We start from the raw sequence: 27,209 nt of genomic DNA on the forward strand, positions 1-27,209 counted from the left end.
CTCTCTCTCTCTCTCTCTCTCTCTCTCTCTCCTCCTTCCCTTCCTCCCTCCCTTCCTTCCTTCCTTGCTTCCTTCCTTCTTCTCTCTCTCTCCTCTCTCTCTCTCTCATTGATTAGTCATGTCTGACTCTTTGTGACCTCATTGGGGTTTTTTTTTTCTTGGCAACAATACTGGAGTTTACTTTGCCATTTACTTCTCCAGCTCATTTTACAGATGAAGAAACTGAGGCAAACAGGGCTCAGCGACTTGCTCCGGAATGACACAACTAGTAAGTATCTGAGGCTGCATTTGAACTTGGGTCCTCCTGATTTCAAGACCAGCACTCTATTCACTACATTACCTAGCAGTCTGATAGGCTGTTCTTTTTTCCTTTTTCTTGCGGCAGATACCCTATCCGCCTTGGATTATCATTATTGGACATGTGCGCCTCCCCATCTAGATCGAAAATTCTTTGACCCCTTAGCAGTATCCAGGAAATTCAAAAGTATTTGGTGAGTGAATGAGCTTGTCTGTCTCAGGAAATGGCCTAGAGATTGGGGAAGGAGAGGGAGCCAGCGTTTTACGTCTGGGCAGCAATCTATCGGAGCACTTATGAATGCCTTCTAGGCAGACCGGGCACCGTGTGAAGGAGCCTGAGATTCCTGGAGCAAAGAGGATCACTCCTGGCTCTGGGGACCGTGTGCTTTCCTGGCAGCCTCCGGGGCAGTGGCCTTCCTGGGGAGCCACAGCATTGCAGTCGTAGAAGGGACCTTAAGGACGGTCTAGTGTAAGAGCCTGGCGGCATGGACCCCTCTAGCAGGCTGATGAAGCCTGTGGTTTTCCCTTCTCAGAATCATGTTTTTAAATACACAAAATAAATGACTCCAGATTCAGAGGGGAAGTAATTATATCGAAGCCCAGTTACCCAATATACGAGAACGTATAAGGAAATCCCAAGATCCTTTGAGCTCTGAGAGGTTGTGCTTTCCACATACACACTCCTAGGCACATCTCTCTCCTTAGAGCCTCGCTCCCTTCCACCCATTTTTCAGCACCCTGTGATTGGATGATCAGAGAATCCATCAGTACACACACAGACCCAGATTGAGAACCCCAAATGCTATTGATTCTCCTCACAACTAAAGAAAAGAAATCACAGAGTAGCGACACAACTTGTCCTAGGTCTCCCAGCTGGCCTCTGAGAAAGTGGATTTGAACCCAGGGCTTCTGGACTTGGGAAGCCTCCCTTGTTTTGCATCTCACAGCTTTCTCTCCCATAGAGCTGCTTAGTCAGGGACAGGTTAACACAGATGCCTAGAAGAACTGCAGAGGCAGTGAGAGTGTAGATAGAGATCTGTGCATTATTCATAGGGAAGACTCCACCCCCAGGGCCAGGGGACTTAAAGGGAGCTGAGGGAAGCGGGGAGGGGAGCTGGAAAGAAATCCCAGAGCAGGAGAGGGAGCGGGAGAAGCCCCTGAGGAGGGACAAGTCCTACAAGTGGTAGATGGTGGGATCTGGGTCCGAGCCAAGCATGAGCCAGTCTGAGCTGACCCGCCGACCTCTGCACCCTCGGCTCCTCAGTTGCCTGGTGTTCCTGGCTTTCCTCTCCAGCACCTCCACACTCAGTCTGGACTTTGCTGAACATCGGAATAAAGCAGCCAAGATCAAAATCCACCCCAGAGGCAACCTCTGGGCCACAGGTACACCCTTTGGGTTTGAGGAAATGCTTGGGGGGATCCCTTTTGTAGGTGGGGTGAAGTCTCTGTGCACCTTGTCTTCCTCCTCCCATGGACCCATCTTCTTCTCATTGGAGAGCTTTACTCGTCCCTCTCTCCCTTCCTCCCTTTATTAGTCTTCCTCCCGGGTCCCTCCATCTCGCCTTCTGCTCTCTGTTCTTACAGCACCCATTCTTGTCCTCTCATCCTTCTACCCACTTTTACCACCTCAGTGAACATTCTGGCTCACCCATCCAAGTTGTAGAAATGCCTCTGGATCCGTTCTTCCCTCTGATCCTCATGATGTCCCTGTGAAAAGGATCATGGGATCAGAGATTCAGGACTGGAAGGAACCTTCAGGGTCATCCGGCCCGATCTCATTTTACAGATGAAGAAACAGGCTCAGAGAGCATCAGTGACTTGCCAGCCGGCCTGTGACTCCCACTCTAGCATCAGGGTCACTCCATTTTAGAGGTGAAGAATCTAGGACCCGAGGTCCACAATGCTTAGTCCCGTCTGCCTATCCCTTTCCCATCCTCTGGCATCCCAGTCATGAGTTTCTCCACTCCTCAGTCCCTGATTAGGCAGACAAGAAATGATAGGTGGGTCCTCTACCTCTCCTTGCTCCCAGGAAGCTTTAATGGCCAGAGGTACCTGCATGCCCAAAGATAGACCTAAGAGGTGCAGGTTCAGGGAGAGATCCAGGGTCCCCTCTACACTGGGAGGAGGTGGAGGGCAGGACAAATCGCCTAAGGTTTCTTTGGGGATCCTGTGTATCTAGTGGGGAACTGCTGCTGAGGTCCAGAGTTTCAAAAGCTTGGCTGCAGGACCTGAGGTCAATCTCTGAAACTCTCCAGACCTCAGCTGTTTTCTGTAAAATAAGGGGGTCTAAAGCTATTTCCAGTTTTACATTCTATGAGCCTTTGGTTATTCGTATCCTGGGTGCTGAAAAGCTGAGGTGGGAAGGATGTGGGTATAAGGAGAGGGGTGTGTGTGTGTGTGTGTGTGTGTGTGTGTGTGTGTGTGTGTGTGTGTAAGAGGCGGAGGAATGTGAGAAAATTATAGAGTTTAAGAGCTCTAAGAGGTCTTGTATCTCAATGAGTCCATTTTATAGATAAGAGAGAAGTTCTAAGGGTTCGTTGAGGCGACATTGAGGTTATGCAGCAGAAAGAGGAACCGAGGTCTTCTGATGCCCAGACACTGTGGCTCGTGTCATCCCCTCACGGTCCCTTTTTCTAACTTGCTCCCTGGTATCTCTTGACCTCCCCATGGTCTCTACATCTCATTTCTAGGCCACTTCATGGGCAAGAAGAGTGTGGAGCCACTGGCCTTCTCGTCATCCTCTGGGACGGCCACCCATGCCACTCTGGAGGAAATGAGGGACCGGCTGAGTCATGACTTGGTTAGGGTCCTCTGGCTGAAGAAATCCTTGGGCATGAGCCAAGAGGACCCTGCAGTGAGCACCCAGGTGATCACAGCCAGGGAGGAGGGTGGCTCTTTTGGGGAGACACGAATTCCTGAGTGCCCTGCCAGGAGCAGGGAAGGAGGGATGAAGGCGCTCCCTGCTGTAGAGTCTCATTCACCCCAGCTCCTGATTAAGCCCACTCTCAGAGCCCGAGGCTTTGCTGAGATGGCGTTGGAGCTGTAAGCGCAGTCACCCCTTCCCCATCCTATGCTTCCGTTAATCTCCGCTCACCCAAAGGAGAATCCTTGACTCTTTACTGCACTCTCATGGTGAGCTAGCTGGGCCCTCTCCTAGGGATGCTGCGGCGGAGAAGGTAGGGCAAAAAGACATGAAAGACCGGCATCAGTGCCAAAGCCCTGGGAGATAGGAACGGAGTATTTCTCCCTCTGGAGGCTCTGCCAGGCTTAGCCTTCCTATCCCAAACCAAACCAATTGCCTCTACTATTTGACAAAAGCTCCTATTTCTGCAACACTTGACCATTGCAGCAGGATTCGCAACAATTTTTTTTTAATTTAGAGGCAGTGAGGTGGCACGATGGTTAGAGCCCTGGGTGTGGAGTCAGGAAGTCCTGAGTTTAATCGAGTTTACTTACTTGCTCTGTGTGACCATAACCTCTGCCTCAGTTTCTTTAGCTGAAAATGGGGATAATTAGAGCATTTACTTCTCAGGGTTGTTGTGAAGCTCAAATGAGATAAAATGTATAAAAATGCTTCACACATAGTAGGTGTTTAATAAATGCTCATTTCCTACCCACCTCCCACCTCTCATCTTAATGACCCTGTGGTGGAACAAGTACTCCTTTTAGGTCTAAGTCTAGAAATTAAGGATTAATTATCAAGACTTTTAGGATACCCTAAATATAGATGAGGAGGTAGCAAGTTGGTAAAATGAATAGACCACCAGGCCGGGAAGACCTGAGTTCAAATCCAGCTTTTGACACTTAGTAGCTGTATGACCCTGGGCAAGTCACTTAACCTTGCTTGCCTCAGTTTCCTCATCTGTCAAATGGGCCAGAGAAGGAAATGGCAAACCACTCCAGTTGTCTTTGCCGAGAAAGTTCCAAGTGGAGCTAAGAAGAGTCAGACACAGCTAAAACTACTGAATGACAACGACATATACATTGAATTGTTGTTTTTTGAGCCTGAGGATAATACTATGAGGTAGGTAGTCCAAGTACTGATATCCTCATTTTAGAGCTGAGAGAGTGACTCAGGTCTTCTGATTGTGAATCCAGTGATCTTCCTATTACATCATTTTGCCTTACTTAATTTGTATCTGTCATTTCAGAGAAACTGTTACCTACTGTGACAGCTGAAGGTTATACCGAATGCCACCATCTATTAAGCCTGTAGCACACAGCTGATTAAAAAACCTTTACCCTCTGTCTTAGAATTGATATCAAGTATTAAGGCAGAAGAGTGGAAAGGGCTAGGCAATTGGAGTTAAGTGACTTGCCCAGGGTCACACAGCTAGGAACATGAAACCAATTTTAATATTAGTGTACATAAGGTATAATTGGGAAGATTACATTCGCTTCTTCCTCTGGAACCAAAAATAATCAGAATAATCCTCAAAATAAATATCAATGCTTGTTTGGAGTATTCACTATACTTTTTCTATTCATTAATGCAAGTCATTTAAAACCTCAATTCAACAAGCATTTTTATTAAGCATCTGCTGAAGAGACAATGATAAAACTAGCCAGCCTTTCCCCTCAAATAGCCTACGTTCCTTGGAGCACATTCAATTTCCTTTCAAATCTACAATTAATTATTGAGGGGACATGAAAGGTACTGTCTGGGCACTGTGAGGAATATAAGGGTGAATTAGACACAGTCTCTACCTTCCAGAGATCATCAAACCATAGGCTGCTACAGTTAGAAAGGACAGTTGGGACCATCTATGTCAATCCTTTTTATAGATGAGAAAACTGAGGCTCAGGATGTTTAGGTGATTTTACATAAACTTCTCATTCCATGTCACCTGAACCTATCTAGTAGCAAGGGTTAGCATATCCCCATTATAGCAGCAATGCCCATCCTGGCCCCATGCTCCATGAAATTTTGTGTCTGGGATACTGGGTGAGGAGAACTGACATCACCCTTTGGCCAGGCAAATCACCCCTAAGTCGTTTCTCCCCAGTGCAATTCAGCAATAGTTTACCAACACCTACTATGTACAAGGCACTGTGTCGAGAAGCTGGGGATTCAAAGACAGTACAGTTCCCACCCTCAGAGGGTTTATATTCTGTTGAAGAACAGGAAGCTAATTGTCTAGCTTTTGTGGTCATACAAAAGGATCCCAGGATCTAGGCCAGAGCTATGTCGGTGGCCATAAAGCAGAAAGGCATGATAACCTGAGACTAAGCATACCATAAATCCATAGTAGTCTGGTACAGAATCACTGGAAAGGAGGAAGGAAGAAAAATGGAAGAAAGATTAGGAAGGAAAGAAGGAGAAAGGCAGGAAAGAAGGAGGAAAGAAGGGAAAAGGAAGAAAGGAATGAAGGAAAGAAGGAACGAAGGAAGGAGGGAAGGAACGAACGAACAAATGAAGGAAGTGTGTGTGTAGTTTTCGGAAGTGAGGCTCACTTGATTACATGGTTCGATGGGGATATGATTGGGGAAGTAAAATCTAAATGATCATTCTATTGCAAATATCAATAATATGGAAATAGGTCTTGATCAATGAATGCTACATGTAAAACCCAGTTAAATTGCTTGTTAGCTATGGGAGGGGGAGGGAAAGAATGCGAATCATGTAACCATGGAAAAATATTCTAAATTAATTAAATAAATTTTAAAAAAGAAAAGAAAGTGAGGCTCAAATTAGTTTGGATATGCAAGATGATATTACTATCCTTCATGCCCTAGCCTCTTTACTCTGAGAGACAGTTTTCCCCTAAAGGGAAAACTTGCTCATCCCTGTCCCCTGACTGATACTTGGGTCTGGCAGAATGCTCCAAGGGACCATTCCTGATTTTATTTTTCCCTTTTCCCAGGACCTATGGATGCTTCTTCAGCAGCTGGAGAAATAATCAGGTCACCAGGCAGGTATGGCTCAGACTGCACAAACCATGCAACTATATGGATTTCACACCTTGTCCACCAGGGGCAACTCCTGCAGTCGAGAAGAGGAATTCCAGCCCCCTTGCTGTTGCTACATCATGTCTGTAATCTTTGATTGAGATCACTCACTGTTAATGCTGTTCTTCAAGATACCCTCTGTATATTTTTTTTTTCTGCATCCTTATTGAGGCTGTGAATAAAACCTTGTTCTTTGCACAGGATGTGTGGACCTCTCCTTCTAGCCATTCTTGTGGGAATCTTACCCACAGGGTAAGGGAGAAAGTATGTGAGATAAGAAAAGGCTGGCTCCAAATGAGGCCAGAGCTTTTTAGGACACCCTGGCTCCTGTGCCTCTCACTTCTTCACTCTCCCAGCTATGGCTTGCTGGGAAACTTTAACTCTCCCCAGGTAGGATATTCCCTGAAGAAGAATGCTGCTTTCCTGTGCTCTATAGGCTCCAGGACAGCCATGGTGGTCCTCCTGATGAAGGATGAAATCAGTTGGCCAATAAGCAATGTACTGTGCTCCAGGCACTTTAAGTTCTGATGTGGCAGAGCATGCTCTATCCTGCCCTTGCAGGTCCTTACAGGCCTGCATACTCTCCCTTCAACAGTCAGAATTGTAGTATAGTGAAAAACATGAAAATAGGTTTTAATGATACATGTATATCCCAGTGGAATTGCTTGTCAGCTCCGGGAGGGGAGAGAGAAGAGGGATGGGAAAAATCATGAATTATGTAACCATGGAAAAATATTCTAAAAAAATAATTGTAGTACCATATAGTAGAAAGGATGCCCCTTGGGCAGGGAATGGGAGGTTTCAGCCTTTCTGTTCCCCTGGAACTCACCACCAGCATAAAATTAGGGAAGGAAATAGCAAACCTCTATAGTACCTTTGCCAAGAAAACCTCATGGACAGTTGGCCTGCACAATCAAGAAAAGTTGGATACAGCTCAAAGAAGGGACAACCCAAAAGGAGTCAGTGAATGTTTTCATCCTAACTCTGCCCCTACTTGTGTGATTGTGGGCAAATCATTTTCCCTCACTAGGTATACATTCCCCTCAGCCTTAGTTTCCCCATCTACAAAATAAGAGGGTTGGACCAGGTGATCTCTCAAGTCGCTATCAGTTTTAACATTCCAAGATTTTATGAATCTTAGAATAAAGGCAAACAGATCCAGTCTTGAATGTAGAATCGGAGTGCCAATGGCTCTGCCAACCTACTGATTTTGTGACCTTCTCAAAACGGATAGTTTATAAAATGGGTTGGACCACGAGGAGACCTCTAACATCCTTCCCAATTCTAAATCCTGGGGTTTTCCCAGTCTAGTGTGGGCCCCGCCCCCTTTCTCAACTCATTCGATTTCTCCAGGGGCAGGCCCAGGTGGAGGCCACACCCCTTGGCAGCTTCGGGTTACAGTCAGCTGGCGAGGCCACGCCCATGTGCTTGCGTCACGCCGGGGGCCCGCCTCCGAGTGTACCTACAGGAAGTTTCCCGGACTCTGCGAAGAGCATGGATGAGGCTGCAGATTGGCTCGTGGACTCGCTCCGCTTGTAAACCGGCTGGGGAAGCGGGCGGATCGGGGAGGGAGGGCACGACCGCAGCCTCCGGGCCGGCCAAGAGGCTCTAAGGGAAGTCTGGTGGGTCCAAGCGGACTCTGGCCGCTCTCCCGCCCCCGCGCTCCTTCCTTCCACGTGGGCAGAGAGGCCAGACAGCCTGGGCCTAAGACCTCGCTCCGGCCTTCGGTCCAGGATCCGCCGCGTGGGGCCAGTTACTTCTCGCCCGGCTCACTTCCCAGAGCCTCAGCTTCCCCATTTGTACTATGAGCGTAAAAAAAAGATCCGCATTGTGCCCAGAGGAGAAAAGCGCTTTGCAAACGCTAGGTTAACGGCAGTGAAAGCGCTTAAAGCGAATAGCAACCACAGAAGCAGTAGTTCTTGTTTATAATGCGCTTTCTAAATGCTTCCTTTGGGCTAAGCCCAGGAGGAAATCAGACTCAGTTGAAGGGACTTGTCTGTGGGCACAAAAGGAAGGGGCAGAACTGGAGCTTGAATAAAGGCGGGTCTTCTGAATGCACCCAGAATGCTTTGCAGAGCATCGTGATGAACGTTTGTTGTCTTTTAGGTACCAGGATCTCCATGCGTTTGAGCTGCCAGGTCCCACCAGAGTCCTGGAGTGGACTGATAACCAAGGTGATCGTGCTCCTCCTTGCCCACCAAGGGCACAAGTTCCCCTTAAGGACCTTAGGAAAGGAACCAGTAGGTGCTTGTTGCCAGTCAGGTTTCCTAACCATTGTTGTGTCCTGGAAGCAATTTCATGCCACTGCTTTTATGATTCTAGTGTGATTTTATAATTTTTTAAAAATGATTTTATGATATTATGATACATTATGATTCCTATCCCTGGCTATTGTATGTCATGCTAGATAATACTATGACTCAGTGACTGCCCTTACTCAGAATTTCAGATTGTGGAGGGCAAGCCTTTTTAGATATAGCTTTGATTTAGAAGCCATCTATCTGTTTGCTGACATTTTTTGCTTCTTATAGGAGTCTATGTTGCTGGCTGTGAAAGTCAGAAAAGAAATGAAGTGCTACATCTTCTTTTACCTCCCAAACTCTGTGTTGAAAACCAGGTATATTAGAACTCAAGGAACCCTTCACCTCCAAAATGATCGTAGAAGTAAAGGGCAACCTTTAGGGCGTAAAGGAATAAAAAAGTCTTTATTAAATACTTTACCAAGCACTCTGCTAAATACTGAGGATACAAATATAAAAAGCAGTATGCGTCTCTGCCCTTAAGTACCTTATATTCTAATAGGAGAAGACAACATGTAATTTAGAAGAGCATTTTAGTCTGGGAAGTTGAAAGGATGATGAATGGAGCAATAGGGTAATTGATTGGAAGTCCTTATAAGAGCTAGAAGTAGAAGAGGGAGAGGAGGGGCAAAAATATGAAGATATTGGAGAACCAGAGTTGGGTCCTGCCTAGTTATAAAGAACTCTACTGAGGAACCAAGGGCTCTAGGGTGAAAGTTGGAGTTCAAGGTCTGAGGCAAAGGTTAAATCAGGTAATGAAGATAGAAGTGAACAGCAATGGTCATTAAGAGTATATGAGGGGTAGGGAATGGTGGAACAAATTGTGGTTTATGATGGTGATGAAATACTGTTGTACTATAAGGAATGATGAACTGCTTGATTTTTATATGAACTGGAAAGACCTCCAAGAACTGATATGGAATGAAATGAGCAGGACCAGGAGAACATTGTACACAGTAACTGAAACATTGTGAGACGATCAAATGTGATTAACTTTGCTATTAAAAGCAATGCAGTGATCCAGGACAATGCTGAGGGACTTATGAGAAAGCATGCTATCCACATCTAGAGAAAGAACTGTGGGAGTAGAACTCCAGAAGAAAGCATGTGATTTATCACCTGTATGGGTATAGGATTCAGGGTTTTGTTTTTAAAAATTACTCTATTACAAAAATGAATAATATGGAAAAGAAAAAATAGAGTATATGAGGGGGCACTTGGATGGTTCAGTGGATGAGAGCCAGGCCCAGAGATAGGGAGTCCTGGGTTCAAATTGGGCCTCAGGCACTTAACTGTGTAAGCCTGGCTACATCACTTAACCCTCATTGCCTCGCTCTTACTGATCTGCCTTAGAATCAATACATGATATTGATTCTAAGATAGAAGGCAAGGGTTAAAAAAAAGTATATGAAATTCTGGGGGGATATTTGTTCCTAAATTCCATCTGTCTTGTCCATGACATCCATCCATCATCACAATCTAGGCCTAATACTGAAATCCTTTTGAGCTGTACCTATAGACTCAGATTTTCTTCCTCTCATATATCTCCTATATTTTCTCATCTTGGAAGGTCCCATCTTGTGGGGATAGTGGGATATTAATATCTTTTTATCCATTTTACCAGTTGCTTTTCCTCCAACTTTGGGAAATATAGTACTAATGTATATATATTTTGCCTTTCCAATAATAGTGAAAGCAATTCTAATTCTAGACAACTGATAGAGGTAGCAGCAACTACACATGATTATTTTTCATTTTACTCCCCTCCATGTATTCTGTGATCCATTGACACTGACATTGCTTCTGTACCTTTTCACTGGCTATCCCTCATGCCTGGAATGTTCTTCCTCCCTATTTCTAACTTCTGGCTTCCTTCAAGACTCAGCTCAAACCCCATCTTCTACAAGAGAGTTCTCTTATTCTCCTTTGCTCCTCTCCATTCATGTACACAGTATTAATGTGTCCTCTGAGATTATCTGTGTTTCCCCCTCATTTCTCTCTCTCCCCCTCGCTCTTTCTCTCTCTCCCCCTCTCTCTCTCATGAGTGCATATATGTGTATATCTATGTCAATAGATAGATATCTCTTATATATACATAGTTGTTTCCATGTTGGGTCCTGCATTAGAATTCAGTTCCTTGAGGTCAGAAACTCTATTTTTCAGTTTCTTTGTATTCCCACTATTAAGCACAGTGCCTGGCACATATTAAAAGCTTAAAAAATGCTTATTGGTCGATTGATTCCCAAGTAAAGATTGCCTTATATATTGTCCCTAAACGTTTCAGCCTAGGTTGGGTTGTAAGCTCTTAGGCTGATATGGAATAGGTAGAACTGATCATGTTAGCTTGCCTATATGTACCACTTTTCTGTGATAACGACAAGTAGCTTACTAATCCTTTGTGGCTATCAAGAGGATTTGGAATTATAGGGTTCATACTAAAGCAGAAGGGGTTGGGGAAATGATTTAGCTGGTTTTGAAACAAAGAACTCTCCTGATGTGAGAGACCGACAGTACAAATTACAGTATTCTTGAAACCATGGAGAAAGTTCATACTAGTTAGCTATTTATTATCCCCAAGGCAACTCTCTTAGCTCTTTTTGTCTTTTGAGATCCTGAGCTGGGTAATATTCCTCCTGGCCTAACAGAGGCCTAACAAAAATCCGACCTTGCCCCCAGTCTCCCCATCCCTTTACTCTGGATACATTTATCTGTCGTATTGATGTTCTCCTTTTGAAACATAACCTGCCCTACTTCTAACTTTTGTTGAGCATTCCACTCTGATACTAAAGAGTCTCTGGTCAGACATCTTGGGGAAAGGGCAGGTCATAAAAGTAGCAGCAATCTCTTCCCAGCTAGACAATTTCTTGTTTGTATGGACCAGTTGAGGTCATTGGGAACTCATCTGTTAAAAAGCATCCAAAGAAAAGACCAGGGTATAATTGATTGACTTTTTATTTGGATTTTAGAGCTTATGCCCAGAAAGAGATTTCAGAGTGAAACATGGGGGATTTTCAGACAAGCCTGTCTACAACCTGAAGCATGTGCCAGAGACCAGGTATGAATCAGACAGTTGACTTTTCCTAAAAATGTTTTGTTTTTATATTTTTTATTATATAGACTATATACGTATGATATATGTTATGCATAATATATATATTTTGTTTTTATATTGGTTATTTCTAGATATGACTCTATCCCTTGAAACAAAGAACAACAAGCAAAACCAACTGGTACCTTTGACAGCATATATAACACCCATAAGCACCCATAATTTCCTACCTCTATTCCAGAAGGGAAGGGGCAGAAGTGACAGCTTAATTCTTGCTTTTGTTTTTTTAAATCCTTCCTTCTTACTACCTTCCATCTTAGAATCAATAAGTATTGGCTCGAAGGCAGAAGAAAGGTAAAGGACTAGGCAGTGGGGGTTAAGTGACTTTCCCAGCTAGGAAGAGTGTCAAAGCTTAATTCTTGTCAGAGTATAGCTTGAAAAAATGAGTTGTTTATGTGTACATCCCCTCTATGCTTCTGCTATTCCTTTCTCCATGCCCCAATAAAAACAACAGAAAACTAGGACTATTGGTAAAACTAGAACCCTTGGTAAAAAGAAAATAAACCAAAAAAGGTGATCCTCCCTCCTTCATCCAGTCAGCCCCAGACATATACACACACATACCCATTTTCCTTTTTGCACAGATCTAACAGCACCCTTAGAGTACAAAGGCAGGACTGAAGGGAATGAAAGACTTGGAACAAAGATGTACCCAAGTAGCAGAAAAGAGAGCCAAGGCAGGCTACTGGGAGATGAGGACTGAGAAAACCTTTATAGCAGGGTTTTTCTGACTAGCTCATTTTGTAGATTAAGGGGATGGCTTGGTCATGTTCAAATTCCACTTGTGTGTTTTTTTGTTGTCGGTGTGAATTTTTGCTTTTCTGGAGAAGTCAAGTAGAATGGAAAAAACAGTGGATCGGAGATTATGCTTCTAGCCCTGACACTGTCCCTAACTGACTCTTGGACCTTAGGCAGGGCACTTTAATTCTGTACTAAAGGCTCTTTACCTCTACAAAAAGGAATTGGATTAAAGGATCTCTAATGTCTCATGTTTCAAGGCAACCAGGGGGAACAATGGATAGAATGCCAGGTCAGGAGTCAGGAAGACTTGACATCAAATCTGGCTTTAGACACTAGCCGTGTGACCCTGGGCTTCAGTCACTTAACCTCTTTGCCTCAGTTTCCTCATCTGTCAAATGAGCAGGAGAAGGTAATGGCAAACTACTCCAGTATCTTGGTCAATAAACCCCAAATGGCATCATGAAGAAGGAACATGACTGAAATGACTGAACAACAATGCCTAATGTTTTGAGACTCTTAAGGAGTGTATTTGGAGCAACTTGAATTACATGGGTCAAGAAATCACATAGGATGAACAGGCCAGGCTGTAGAACCTGGCCTAATATCTCTATTTGCTTTCCATAGGTTGCTGGTAACCAGTGGCCCACACAGCAGTTCCCTACAAGTGTGGCAGGTTGCAGAAGATAGTGGTGAGTGATTTAAGGAGATTATTTCAAATAAGATCATGGGCCCACTCAAGTCACTTCACCCTTGCCTTGCCTGGCCCTTACTGCTCTTCTGCCTTGGAACCAATACATAGTATTCATTCTATAATGGAAGGTAAGGTTTTTTTTTTGGTTGGGTTTTTTAAACTTGTACCTTCAAGACAGAAGACCAGGTTTTTTTGTTTGTTTGTTTGTTTGTTTTTTATCCTGGGACTCCATTCTAGGAGCATAGGGCCACAACCAGTAGGCAATGGGTCGCTCAGGGTCACCCAGCTGGGAAGTGTCTGAGCCCTGATTTGAACCTAGGACCTTTCGTCTCTAGGCCTGGCTCTCAATCCACTGAGCTAGCCCAGCTGCCCCTACTTTAGGTTGCAGTTTCTTTAGCAGATGTAGTTTTTACAGGGTGGGGTTGCTAGCTCCACGCCATAATTGGGGTTAAGTGACTGGAGTAGGGTCACACAGCTAGGAAGTGCCTGGGGTCAGATTTGAACCTAGGTCTTCCTATCTTTAGTCCTGGGTAAGGGTTTTTTAAAAAAGGAAGAAAGAAAGAAAATAAGGGCCCAGCTTGATTTTACAAAGCATCTTATAACATGCCTATGGAATAGGTAGTACAGGTATTATTATTTCCACTTAATAGAGAAGGTAACTGAAGCTCAGAGAGGATGATTTGGCCAAGCATACAAGGAAGTGGTAGAGTCAAGGTTGAAACTAGGTTTTTGTTTCTTGTGTTTTTTGTTTTTTGAATTACAAAGCTATTGTTCTTTTTACCATACCATACCACCTGGCTTCCCAACATAGATGATTTCCATATTTCTCATCTTAATAATTTGATGATCTGAAGTGAAACTTCAGAGTTGCTTTAATTTGCATTTCTCTTATTAATGATCTGGATACTGTTCAGTCTTCCTCCCTGCCATCAGTTTCTGGGCCTGTCATTCTAGCTGTTATAATTCAATTCAGATCAACAAATAAGTATATACCTACCTTGTCCTTAGTGTATTTGCTGAAACTGTGAGCCACTGGCCAGAGCTCCCAATCACTGGGAAAGAGAAGGTTGCTCAGCCTCCAGAAAGATTGCTACAGAATCCAGCTCAGATGGATAGAGCTTACTCTTTAGGGTACCCATACAGAGGTTCTAACATATATAGATCTCTGGAGAAGGAGATGGTATGCTCTTCCCTGGCAATCCATCCAATGTTTATCATTACTGTCAAGACCTTCCTTACACTTTATTTTTGCCTCAACTAATCATGTTAAAAATTCAGTCCTTTTTTTTCTTTAGCATGTTAAATGTGGAAGTGTTCCAGTGTAGTAATTTTTGTTGATTTTTTTTTCCCTCCAGACATGATTAAAGCTGTGATTACCATTGCTTTACATGAGGCAGAAAGCCTCTGGCCTAAGATTGCAGTCCTATTCTCTAAGGTCCCCAAAGTCCTCCATGGGGCTAGGGCCAGTGGTCTGCACATTACCGACCTGGAGTGCCAGAAGACCTTCAACATGTCAGGTACTGAAATGATACTCTGCTGGAGGGCAGAAGGGGGGTTACCAGCAGTCCAGTTCTCCTTGGGGGCGGGACAATTGAGCGAAAATGGAGTGAGAAGAACCAGAGACCCATTAGGTTTGCAGTGGCTGATCTGAAGTGCCATCTGCTGATTTTATTTTTTATATCATTTTTCTCAAGATTACATCAATGTTGGCATGAATCCCATTCCCACCATACATCTTATCTTTGGAGACAATGTGTTAGGTGTGTTTGACGTATGTCTTGGGCTACAGTGGTGAGAACTTACAGGCCTTTTCACGGGAGACAATTTCTTCATATTTCATTCATTGTTCTTTTTTTTTTTTTTTTTTAATTTTAAACCCTTAACTTCTGTGTATTGACTTATAGGTGGAAGATTGATAAGGGTAGGCAATGGGGGTCAAGTGACTTGCCCAGGGTCACACAGCTGGGAAGTGTCTGAGGCCAGATTTGAACCTAGGACCTCCTGTCTCTAGGCCTGGCTCTCAATCCACTGAGCTACCCAGCTGCCCCCTCATTGTTTTTTTATATTAAATTACTGTACCAAATCGGATCTGGGAGGGGGGGGGAAGCTTGGAGACTGTTCTGGCCGGTTCTTGCAGACACCTGTGTATGGGAATCTGAGTTAGAGATTTAAAATCTTTAACATTAACTCACTGTATGCTGGTTTGTTGTGAAGTGACTTCTAGGGGAAGTTTCTGTATTATGGGGGTTTGTTTAGGGGTTTATTTTGGGATAGTGTATATAGTCTATGACTTTGGTTGTTCTTGCCATGAACCTGTATTGTTTTTCTGTGTTTCCCTGGGGCTGAATAAGAATACTGATTGCAATAGTTTCAGTAAAAAGTGAATGCTAGTGAGAAAAGGGGAAATGAGTGAGAAATATCCATCCTTCTGACACCTGCTTCTGGTTTGTCAGAGCTCATGCGGGGCTGTGCAAACGTCATGAACTTTGATGGCCTCCTGCAATACTCCCCTCCTCTGTCAGTCTCCCACAAAAGCAACCACCCCCTTGTTTAATGTTTTAGTCTCTGTCTTTCTGTGGCATCTCGACATCAGAGTACTTCATGAAATCGATGTCATTCATCTGTGCCCAGAATGAAATATGGGGCAGTCCTGAGGATAGAATTCTGAATTTGGACTCAGAGAAACTGGATTTGAATCCTGGCTCTGTTATATATCTGTATGACTTTGTGCAAGTCACTAAAACTCCCTGGGCCTTTGTTTCCTAGTCTATAAAATTAGCTATTTGGATGAATAATCTTCCAAATTCTTTTTCATTTTTAAATCTATGGTCTAGCTACTTTCCTTCTACCCTTCCCCTCCCATAGACTTTTTGATCCATCTTTGCCAATGTGTGTGCCTGCTGCCTGGCTGTCCTTTTTATGAGAGGCTGGCACAGAGAAACTCTTTTTTCTTTTTTTAAACCCTGATTCTATTGCAGAAGAACAGTAAGGACCAGACAATTGGGGTTAAATGATTTCCCCAGCGTGACACAACTAGGAATTTTCTGTGGCCAGATTTGAATCCAAGTCTCTTGACTGCAGGCCTGGTACTCTGTCCACTGTGCCACCTAGATGCCCCTCCGATGCCCTTTCTCCTCTTAGATGCCAGGTCTGTGTTTTATAGGGCACTAAAGGGGACAATCTTTTTAATTCTCTCAGCTTTTGAGTGTCACAATTGAGATAGGTGTCTGACTTGCTGCCACTCTACAACACATCCAGGGAGTTTACTTTCTTGTTCATTTGATACCAAAATCTTATTTTGGCCTTCCAGGGGTGAGTGACCATGAAGAAGAGATAAGCAGTCTGCAGGTATTAGATGCAGATACATTCATCTTCTGCTGTGCTTCAGGACGACTGGGGCTTGTGGACATCCGCCAGAAGCCGGGTGACTGCAAGAAGGCTGTCCCCAACTCTGGGCCTGGCAGGGAGCAGTGGTGTGCTGAAGTCCGAAGCAGTGAGAAGGGGCCAGGCCCCACCATTGCCAGTCTGTCCTCCAGTGGGCAGCTTCAGCTCAGAGACCTGCGGGATCTTGACCATCCAGTGACCACAGTGCAGTGCCCAGTGTCTGTGCCCAGCCCAAACTGGGAGTTGCTGAGGGTTACCTGGGCTCCTTCTCTAGAAGGCTGCTTAGCCATTTCAGGTACTGCCACTGAGACTGCCCATTTTTCTTATCTTTCCTTTCCAGATGATTCCTTAAGCTTCTGATTTCACATACAGTTTGGGTGTTCAAACTACCCAGAACTCTCCAATTAGCTCACCAAGCAACCAACCACTAAAAAAAAAAATAGAGAATCTGCAAATGAACTGAAGTACATGGAAGAGGCAGAAGGATTGTCCTCAGCTCTGTGATCCCTGTGATCAATGATCTAAGGTCTATGAGGTGCTGGGTATGACCTGGCACTGTGTGTGTACATGTATATATATGTATGTACATGCTACATGTCCAGAGTCTTCCAAAAGTCATGCTGTGATCTTAAGCTCTTTAAGATTTAGGGGACATCTGGGTGGCTCAGTGGATTTTGAGCCAGGCCTAGAGATGGAAGGTCCTGGGTTCAAATCTAGCCTTAGACATTTCCTCCCTGTATGACCCTGGGCAAGTCACTTAACCCTCATTATCTAGCCCTTACCACTCTTCTGCCCTAGAACAAATACATAGTATTAATTCTAAGACAGAAAATAAGGTTTAAAAAAAAAAAAGATTTACTAGCTAAAAATTGCACCAAGATGTTTGGGATGTCCTTTATATGACTGGGCTTTGGGGATTGTTCTAATCTCTGGGAAACAGGTTCAAGTCTTTTCTTTTTACACGCCAGGGTTTGTTTGTTTTTTCACATGGATCCTTCATTTTCTTAAGCACACTGCTAGAGAAGAGTTAGGAACTAACAGATATCTTGACTCCTAGCTCATCATTTTCTACATTATACTTAATAGTCTGAGTCATAGATGTGGGAGATGGCTTTTTCAGTTTGAAATAACCCAGTCATAACCCAGGCTTAAAAGCATTGAAACCCTGAAGACATTCCCTGAGGATTTATTCAACAATCATCATAGTTTTCACTGCTTTCTTCTTGTCCTTAATTTAGTCATAAGAGGCAGTTCAATGTAGCAGAAGGCCCAAGACAAAGAGTTGAGAGGCCTGGTTTTTGCCACTTTTTTCTTTTTTTTTTCTTTTTTTCAATTCATTTATTTAATTAGATAATTTAGAATATTTTTCCGTTCCATGATTCCTGTTCTTTCCCTCTCCCCTCCCATAGCCAATGAACAATTCCACTGGGTTTTACATGTGTCATTGACCAAGACCTATTTCCCTATTAATATTTGCCATAGGGTGATCATTTAGAGTCTACATCCCCAGTCATGTCCCCATTGAACCTTGTGATCAAGGAAATGTTTTTCTTCTATATTTCTACTTGTCAGTTTTCTTACTGGATGATTTCAGACAAGTCAGTGAGCATGTTTGAGCCTTAATCCTCTCCTGTGTAAGGAAAGGAGATTGCATTAGATGACATGTCCTTTCCAGCCATGGCCTTTGGTTGGGATGCCAGGTTGTATGGGGGCGAGTATGGATGGTAGAGGGGTGAGTATCTAGACTCCCCACTTGTTAGCTTTCAATGGGGCAGATCAGCTAATCACTCCCGCCCACCCCAGGAAAGACCTATATGGGAATAAACTCAATTAGCTTCCCAAACTGGCAAAGCTATAATGAGGATGTTGAAGGGAGGTGTTGGGATCTCACCCCCAGAGCCAGCCCTGTTGAGACAAGCCTCCCCCAATTCCCAAGTACAAGTAGTTTTACCCCTCAAGATGGAGTCAAGTTAATGGTCTTCCCCTCAGCCACCAGATCAGTCACCTCCCCCTCAGTGTAACTGCTCCAGACTTTAAACTACAGGGGTTTATTAAAGGATAACTTAATTTCAAGGGTACAAGGGTAATGGTATAGGTGGGAATCAAGGAAGGAGGGAAAGGTTGAACTTCACTATCAGCTAAGTCTTCTCCCCAAGAGAACAGCTCTAGATTTCTACTGTGGCTTGGTCACAGTAGCTCACTCTCTCTCCCCCCTACAGTCTCCTATCAAATATTTCTAACCCTAATATCATAAGGAAGTAACAGGATTAATGGGTTCAGGCAGGATCAGGGAAAGGACTCCCCCTCATTCAAAGCTGCTCCCCCCCCCCCCAGGAGTTCAGCCTCTCCAGCCAAATTGGAGAATAGCTGTTCAATGTCTTCTTTGTTGGTATTTGTGATCTCCCAGTAGTCACACATAAAAGTACAGAGGAACCCAATTCACTCAGGATCCACCCCACCATCCAAACCTCCCAACCAAAGAACCAAGCCCCCAGCTCCTCATCTGGTCAGGAGAGAAGTGACAGTTGAGGACCTTCAGAATTCTTCTCTAACTCCTCTTGCTGCTGGCTCCTCCCAAACGGAATTCTCTCAGAGTCAGCAGCTTCCAGACCCCTTCCAAGATGAGTGCTTAGTTATCCTTGATTTACCCCAAATCCACACTTAAAAGGTGAAAGAGTTTTCAGGCAGTTTTTATGCACTTGATGGAGTTACTGACTACCTTGATTTAGGAAGATATTTACATGTTCTTTAGGAAATATTTAGATTTTTTTTTAACCCTTATTTTCTGTCTTAGAATTGATACTAAGTATTGGTTCCAAGGCAGAAGAGCCTAAGGGTGAGGCAGTTGGGGTTAAGTGACTTGCCTAGAGTCACACAGTCAGGAAGTATCTGAGGTCAGATTTGAAGCCAGGATCTAGGCCTGACTCTCAATCCACTTAGCTATAAATCAGAAATCTTTAATTTTTAAATTCATTATCCCATGACCAGCTTTATAGTATAATATAGATCATTGATGTGCAAACTAGAGCCCGGCCAGATGCGGCCCCCTGAAATGTTCTATCCAGCTGGCTACATTATTCCTAATCTGACGAATACAATGAATAGGATACAGTACAATGAAACTAGAAAGAGTTGCCTTAGAAACAGACTGAAAGATGAGCATTTCCTTTCCTTTGGCCTCCTCTTTAAAAAGTTTGCCCATCACTGGTATAGAATATTGGGGGGAAAACTTAATGTTGTTTTACCTGGTCTGTTTATTGAACCTTTTCTGTGTTCATCAGGTTTTGATGGGACTGTCCAAATCTACGATAAGACATCCTGGGAAAGAAATGGGAGCCACATAGAACCACTCTTTATCCACAAAGGACATCTTTTCATGGATGGGACCAAGGAGGACCCACTTCCACTAGTCACCACACATTCCTGGCACCCCAGCAAACCCAGGACATTGTTGTCTGCAGCATCGGATGCTTCTTTGCATGTGTGGGATTGGATGGATCCTTGCAACTCCTGATGACTCTACTCAGAGGGAGGCAGAGGCCCAAACATTCCCTTGTTAATGGTGTAGAGATTTGAAACGGAAGACTTGTAAACCTCATCTCTGCACGTGGCTTCAGTCTCTGCTAGCTCTAGTCTCAGACTCTAAACAACTGTCCATCCAAAGGTTCACTGTTAGGTTGTCAGCCTCCTGTTTGGCAGCTATGAGGGAAATTTTCCTTGAAACTGGTGGAAGATTTATAGCAGCTCTTTTTGTGGTGACAAAGAATTGGAAATTAAAGAGATGTCCCTCAATTGGGGAATGCCTGAACAGTTGTGGCATATGACAGTGAAGGAACACTGTTGTGCTATAAAGGATGATGAACAGGATAATCTCAGAAAAGACTTGGAAAGACCTATGTGAACTGATGTGGAATGAAATGAGCAGAACCTGGAGAACATTGTATAAGTAACTGCAATATTGTGGAACCATCATATGGGATAGACTTTGCTATTAACAGTAATACAATGATCCAGAACAGTTCTGAGGGACTTATGACAAAGATTGCTATCACCCCCAGAGAAAGAACTGTTGGAGTAGAAATGCAGGTGAAAGAATATGATTTTTCATTTTAGTTTATTTGGATTTTTATTTTTATTTGAGAGTTTGAGTTTTATAAGTTTGGGGTTATGGGCTTACAAAAATAAAGGATATGGAGACATGTTTTGTGTGATAATACATGTATAACTCAGATCAGATTGCTCACCAACTCTGGGAGGGGGGAGGGAAGGAGATAATTTGGTTCATATAATTTTGGAAAACTTACATGGAAATTTGTTACATGTAATTGCTAAATAAATTTAAAAATTAAAAAGAGAAATGAGCAGACTATTGCTAGGAAACTAGAGGCCCCAAATACACTGTCCCAGTTAGGAGAAAAAGTACTTTTCTTTCCACAAAGTTTTGTAAATCATAATACCATTTGCACATGTAAATCACTGCCCTTGGGCCCAGGAGCCCCAAATTCTATTCCTGCCCTCCCACTCACTGTGACTTCTTGAGTTATTTCTCTTTGTTTTCTCCTTTAAAAAAAAAAAAAGGTAGAGATTTGATCTCTGATTATGGGTGTTAAGATCCCTCCAGCCCTAAAATTCTGTTTCTAAGGTCCTGGGATTACAATGAGGCTTCATAAAAACCACCTCGAATGAGTCAAACAGTAAGCATTTATTAAGCCACACGTAGGACCAGGCAGGAGGATATAAAGATTAACAAGCGTTAGAGACGGTAGCCCTTTATCAGATGGGACAACACCGAAGTTTTGTGGGGTGATATTCTTAGGTGCGAGGTGGGGTTGGGGGAATGGGAGGGTTATTGATAAATTGGGCCAAGTGCAAAGGCTCTAGACAGGGGCCAGTCCCCGGCTCTCCCAATAGGCCCGCAGCCAGCCGAGGCCTTCATGGGTGTCCCCTCGGGGCCGGTACTCGCAGCCCACGTAGCCTGCATAGCCCAGCTCCTCCAAAAGCTGGAACAAGTAGGAGAAGTTAATCTCCCCGGGGCTGTCCGGCTCGCCTCGATCGGGGACCTGGGCCACCTGCACGTGTCCGACCAGGGGCAGGAAGGTGCGGATGTTGGCGGTCAGGTTCCCACCCATGATCTGCCAGTGGAATACATCCAGCTGCAGCCTCAGGTTGGGCCGGTCCACTCTGCGCAAGATGGCCGCCGCCTGCTCAGGCGTGTCTAGGAAGTAGCGTGGATCCGTGAGGCGGGTGTTGATGGGCTCCAGCAGCCCCACGAGGTTCTCGCGGGCCAGCACGTCGGCGGCGTGCCGCAGGTTCTCCACGAACACAGCTTCCATGTCCTTGGCCACGGCGGCGCGTTCAGCGCCCAGCGGGACGCGGCCGGCCATCAGATGCACCTGGGGGCAGCCGAGCTCCCGCGCATACGCGACGGCCAGCTCTAGCCCCTCGCGGAATGCGTCCTGGCGCCCGGGCACGGCACCCAGCCCCAGCTCCCCAAGGTCGGCGGACCCCGGCGGCGTATTGAGCAGCACCAGCTGTAGCCCCGCAGCCCGCACCGCCGCCGCCAGTGGCGCCGCGGGCTCCGTGTACGGCCAAGCCACCTCGGCTGCCCTGAAACCTGCCCGGGCTGCGGCCTCGAGGCGCGCGCTCAGCGCCGGGCCCTGCTCCGAGAACAGCCACGATAGGTTGGCCGCGAAGCGCAGCGGAGCCATGGCTGTGCTGGGGTACCGCAGCACCCCAACCCTCTGGCCAAGGTCCGCGGCTTCTCGGGCTCCGCTCCGCCTCTTCCGCCCTGCCTCGCGCACGCTGGACCCCAACCTAGGCCGGCCTTTGCCCTGCTCTGCAGCCCAGCGCGGGGGAGGAGGAGAAGGAGGAGCTGGTGCTTGGAAAAACCAGAGGTTCATAGATTTAGGGATGGAAGGAAACTTTGGGGGATCTGGTCCCTCCCCTCTGATTCTTTTTTAAACCGATGAGGAAATGAGGTAGAGAGATGAAATGACTTGTCCAGGGTCGCCCAAGGAAATCAGGAATTTGAAACTTACTCAGTTTGCAGTTAGAAGTTATGAACAGATCTGGGAACACAGGAGAGGTTTGGAATTTGAACCTGCCTTTTTTTTTTTTTTAGAAGCAGTCATTTGGGCCAGATCAAATCTAGAGACCATTTTAAGGTTTGCAAAAGCACATCCATTATTCCATAAGAATGTATTGAACACCTACTATATGTGGTACATTCTTGTGTGTTGCCAGGTACCCCTGCTAGGTTCTGGAAACACAAAGGCAAAAAACAGAAAAGTCCCTGCCCTCTCGTCTATGGGAGAAAATAAGTATATCTACAAGTCTACAGAAAATCGTTATATATAAATAAATAGAAGATAATAGAGGGAAGTGCTTAGGAAGTGGGGAGAATCAGCAAAGGTCTCAACCAAAAGGTGGCATTTGAACTGAGCATTGTGGTGACAAGGGAGTGCATTCCAGGTATAAGAAAGAGCATAAGGAATAGGTAAAAGCATGGAAAGGAGATATGGAAAATTGTATTTGAGGAATGTCTAGAAGCCACAGCTTGACTGTATCAAAAAGTATGTGAAGAGGAGTAATGTATAAGTAGGTTGGAGCAGTGAGTTGGAGGCAGGTTGTGAAGAACTTTAAATGCTAAGCAGAAGAGTTTAGGTTTGATTCTAGAAGTAAAAAGGGAGCTACTTGAGTGATCGGTCATACCTGTGTGGTTGCTTACTGCCCATTTCAAGCTGGATGCTCTCATCTTGAACTCTGTATGTTCATATTAGCACTCATTACTGTTCAGTTCAAATCCATCCCTTTCTAACCTTTATATCAGGAATATAATCATTTTTCCAGTTATCCAGATTGGCAAGCATGGTATCATTAAAGTCACCTCACATATCTATTCCATTGCCAAACCTTGTCATTTTCACTTTTATAACCTCTTCTATCAGTGCCCTTTTCTCAACACACAAACATCATTCTATTTAAGACCTATATCACCTGTTTCCTAGAATATTATTTCAAGACTCCTGCAAGTCTCCTAATTAGTCTCACTGACTTTTCCTAACGACCCAGATAACGCGATATTCTCCTCCGAGGTCTCATTTCTCAAGCGCCGCCCTATAGCTTAGAGTTGTGAGGGGGTTGACAGGGGTAGCGGGAAGACAACTGCGGAGAGCAATCCCGGATTGGCTGGGCAAGTAACCTCCCCGGAAGCTGTTACAGTTGGCTAAGGAAGTCCCGCCTTCCCCGTGTGATCCCTTCGTGATGGCAGAAAGAGAATTTCAGAGTTAGTGGAATTAGTGGGTCTTTGCGGCCGGTTTTGGACCTAATCTCTGGGCGGGGTTGAAGTTTCTGCTGAATTTTATTTCTAGTTCCACAACTACCCCCTCTCACGGCCCCTCTTCCCCTCTCGGACAGCGCAAACCCCTGTGCCTCGGTCACCTAGCTTCGCCCTGGTCTTCCTTTCTTCTCCCTCTCGCGGTGGCCTAAGTAATGACGATCCCAAAGTACAGGCCCAGCCAGGAAAATCCTTTCCCTCTTAGCCTTTTAAAATAAAAATTTGTTCACTTTAGTATTCTTGCCTTTAAAAAAAAATAGCTAATATGAAAATAAATCTGGCATGATTTCACATGTGTAATGGGTTTGCCTTCTTAATGGATGAAGGTGGGGCCAAAGGGAAGAAGAGAACTTTGAATGAATTTTAAGGTATAATTATTAAATTCTTACCTTCCGTCTTAGAATCAATACAATGTATTGGTTCCAAGACAGATGAATTGTGAGGGTTGGGCAATGGGGTTTTTTAAGTGATTTGCCCAGGATCAAACAGCTAGGAAGTGATGGAGGTTGAAGTTGAATCCAGGACCTCCTATTCCTAGGCCTGCCCCTCAATCCACTGAGCCACCTAGCTGTGCCCTTAATTATTTTTTTATGTTAAAAAAGAAGAAAAAGAAAAACCATGACAAACTCCACCCGCTGACCCTCCACTTGTATGCCTTTGTCCAGGCTGTGCTCCAAACCTGGAATGCATCCCATACTCACCTCTTGGAATCCTCTGCTTGCTTCAAGGCTCTGCTCTGGTACTACCTTCTAAAATCATTGCCTCTGTACTGATGTTTCCCTTCAGTAGAATGTAAGCTCCTTGAAGGCAAGGCTTGTAATTTTTATGTTTCTATCTCCAGTGCTTGTTAGTTCCTGACATCTACTACATACTTGTCAGTGGATAGCCTGTCTAAACTTCCTTAGGCTATTACCTGTCATTAAAATTCCAGGGGGGACTCAGCTGGGTAGCTCAGTAGATTGAGAATCAGGCCTACAGATAGATCCTTGGTTCAAATATGGCCTCAAACACTTTCTAGTGTGTCCTTGGGCAAGTCACTTAACCTCCATTGCCTAGCCCTTACCACTCTTGCCTTGGAACCAATACGTAATATTGGTTCAAAGATGGAATGTAAGGGTTAAAAAAAAAAAATTCACTTCCCCAGTTAAAGTTTAAATGAATAGCACCATCACTAATTTGAAAACTACTTTTTCTGCAAAGCCTTCTTTGGCTGTCCCAACCACTGATGAGTTCACCTTGCTCTTGGCTCCTATAGAGACAATTATTGACACCATAGTTTTGACACATATACATGCAAACTGTACACATGGAAGGCAGTATATTCTGCATACTTGGGCCTAGACTCCTGTGAAGATGGCCCCAGGTAGATTGTAAGATCACTGAAGGTCTGGATTTCGAATCAAAGGAATTGAGGGGACAGGACAGCAAGTAGTTAATTGTGAGAATTGAGTAAACCATACTGACTCCATTTTGTGACAATTCTGGGGCTAATTCAGTTGCTTTTCTATTCAATTATGGGTCTGGTCCAATTTCTGTCTTATGAAAAAACTATTCAGTTGTAGGAATTGTGAGATGACTGTTGCATTGTTTAAACAATGCCTGTATGGCTGGGAAGCTGGACTACCTCTACCTGCTGCTTAACCAAGACCCTTCTCTAAGGACCCAAGGTGTGTTAACCAGAAGCCCACTCAGATCCAAAGATTGATGGAATGAATTTTCTCACAATTATACATCTCAAGCAACACATGTCTTATCTGAAAACCGGCTCCATATTGGTCAATCAGTTATTGTTTATATATGTTACTTTGATTGAATACACTGGAGGGAGTGAGAATTTTTTTAATTCAGGGAATTGCACCTATTCATTCTCCTCTCAATGTGGAAAGTCCCTAATTTTTCCTCTAAATAGGAACCAGATTGCCTAATTTTTTATCCTGGTTAATTGGTATTGTTTGATTTTATTTATTCATAAAAAAATTTGTCCCCCCATTTATACAGATTCCAGTGCCAAAACTGAGTCCAGGTCCTGGTTTGTTGAGTGGCTTGAATTGCTTAATAAATCCATATTCTCAAAAGCTGGAACCTTTGTTTTCTTTTACCACCATAGTATACAATTTTATATCATCCACAATATATCATCTTTGCTTTGGAACAATGCCTCACACATATCAAGTACTTAATATATTTGGACTGCAATAGCTGCTCTGTAACAGTGCTTATAAGTGGCACTTCAAATCATGCTTTGTGAGTTGAACATATGTACAAATAACTTTAGATAAAACATCTATGAAGTGCTTATTATGTTCCAGGCACTGTGCTATAAACACTTGGACTTCAACTTGTATAAAAATATTCATAGCTTCGCTCTTTGTGGTGACAAAAAATTGGAAAGTGAGGGGGGTATCCATCGATTGGAGAATAGCTGAATAAATTGTGGTATATGTTGGTATGTGATGGAATACTATAGTGCTGAAAGGAATAAAGAAATGGAGGAATTCCATGTGAACTGGAACGACCTTCAGGAATTGATGCAGAGCGAAAGCAGAACCAGGAGAACATTATACACAGAGACTGATACATTATGGCATAATCGAATGTAATGGACTTTTCTACCAGTAGCAATGCAATGACCCAGGTCAATCCAGAGGAATTTAGGAGAAAGAAAGCTATCTACATTCAGAGAAAGAACTGTGGAACCAGGAATGCATTAGAAAAATATATGATCAATCACATAGTGCAATAGGGATGTGATTAGGGTTTTGATGTTAAAGAATTGCTCTACTGAAAATATGGATAACATGGAAATAGGTTTTGAACAATGATAAATGTATAACCCAGTGGAACTGTTTGCCAGCTTTGGGAGGGGGGGGGGAGGATGGGGAGAATGATGAATCGTGTAACAATGGAAAAATATTCTAAATAAAAATTTAAAAAAGAGAACACAGAACAAACTGTTCAAATATCTAAAGGACCGTGAAAAAACAACAGTTGGACTTTAAAAAATTAATCACTTGTGGTGGCACCTTCTTATCTATTAATCAATGTGGCTTTCAGCCAATAGACATACTTTTGATTACTAAACCTTTACTCTAGCTTCTGTGCAGAATCCCTAAGAATAGGTCATCCCTTTAAGTTTCTCTGAAAGCAGCAGGAACCTTAATTCTGTAATCTGTATACCCAATACTAACTCAAATTCAAGTTATTTGCACTGGTATCCAAGTTAAGTAGGACCTTTTTCCTGTAAACAAACTAGGGGGTGAACTGGTTTTTGTTGTTCAGTTGTGTCTGACTTTTCATGAGCCCATTTGGAGTTATCTTGGCAAAGATAGTGGAGTGGTTTGCCATTTCCTTCTCCAGCTCATTTGATAGATGAGGAAAGTGAGGCAAACACAATTAAATGAT

The 27,209-nt window shown here is 44.0% G+C and overlaps 3 protein-coding genes across 3 annotated transcripts; 2 read left to right on the forward strand and 1 right to left on the reverse strand.

Annotated features, from left to right (window-relative positions):
- Positions 1–186: 186 nt before the first annotated feature.
- Positions 187–6,362, forward strand: NMB (neuromedin B). The gene is made up of 5 exons (XM_044662523.1): positions 187–268; positions 386–491; positions 1,562–1,680; positions 2,988–3,163; positions 6,162–6,362. Exons 1-5 carry the CDS (start codon positions 214–216, stop codon positions 6,195–6,197), a joined length of 492 nt encoding a protein of 163 aa, XP_044518458.1. The 5' UTR covers positions 187–213; the 3' UTR covers positions 6,198–6,362.
- A 1,378-nt stretch (positions 6,363–7,740) lies between these two features.
- On the forward strand, positions 7,741–20,400 carry WDR73 (WD repeat domain 73). Its single transcript, XM_044662524.1, has 8 exons — positions 7,741–7,781; positions 8,353–8,420; positions 8,778–8,863; positions 11,513–11,601; positions 13,021–13,085; positions 14,443–14,604; positions 16,398–16,766; positions 19,753–20,400. The coding sequence occupies exons 1-8, from the start codon at positions 7,741–7,743 to the stop codon at positions 19,983–19,985; spliced, it is 1,113 nt and encodes a 370-aa protein (XP_044518459.1). The 3' UTR covers positions 19,986–20,400.
- A 752-nt stretch (positions 20,401–21,152) lies between these two features.
- Positions 21,153–23,185, reverse strand: HYI (hydroxypyruvate isomerase (putative)). Its single transcript, XM_044662525.1, has one exon. It carries the CDS (start codon positions 22,369–22,371, stop codon positions 21,349–21,351), a length of 1,023 nt encoding a protein of 340 aa, XP_044518460.1. The 5' UTR covers positions 22,372–23,185; the 3' UTR covers positions 21,153–21,348.
- Positions 23,186–27,209: the final 4,024 nt, after the last annotated feature.

This window comes from Gracilinanus agilis, chromosome 2 (assembly GCF_016433145.1).
Source record: "Gracilinanus agilis isolate LMUSP501 chromosome 2, AgileGrace, whole genome shotgun sequence".
In the NCBI taxonomy this organism is placed as follows: Eukaryota; Metazoa; Chordata; class Mammalia; order Didelphimorphia; family Didelphidae; genus Gracilinanus; species Gracilinanus agilis.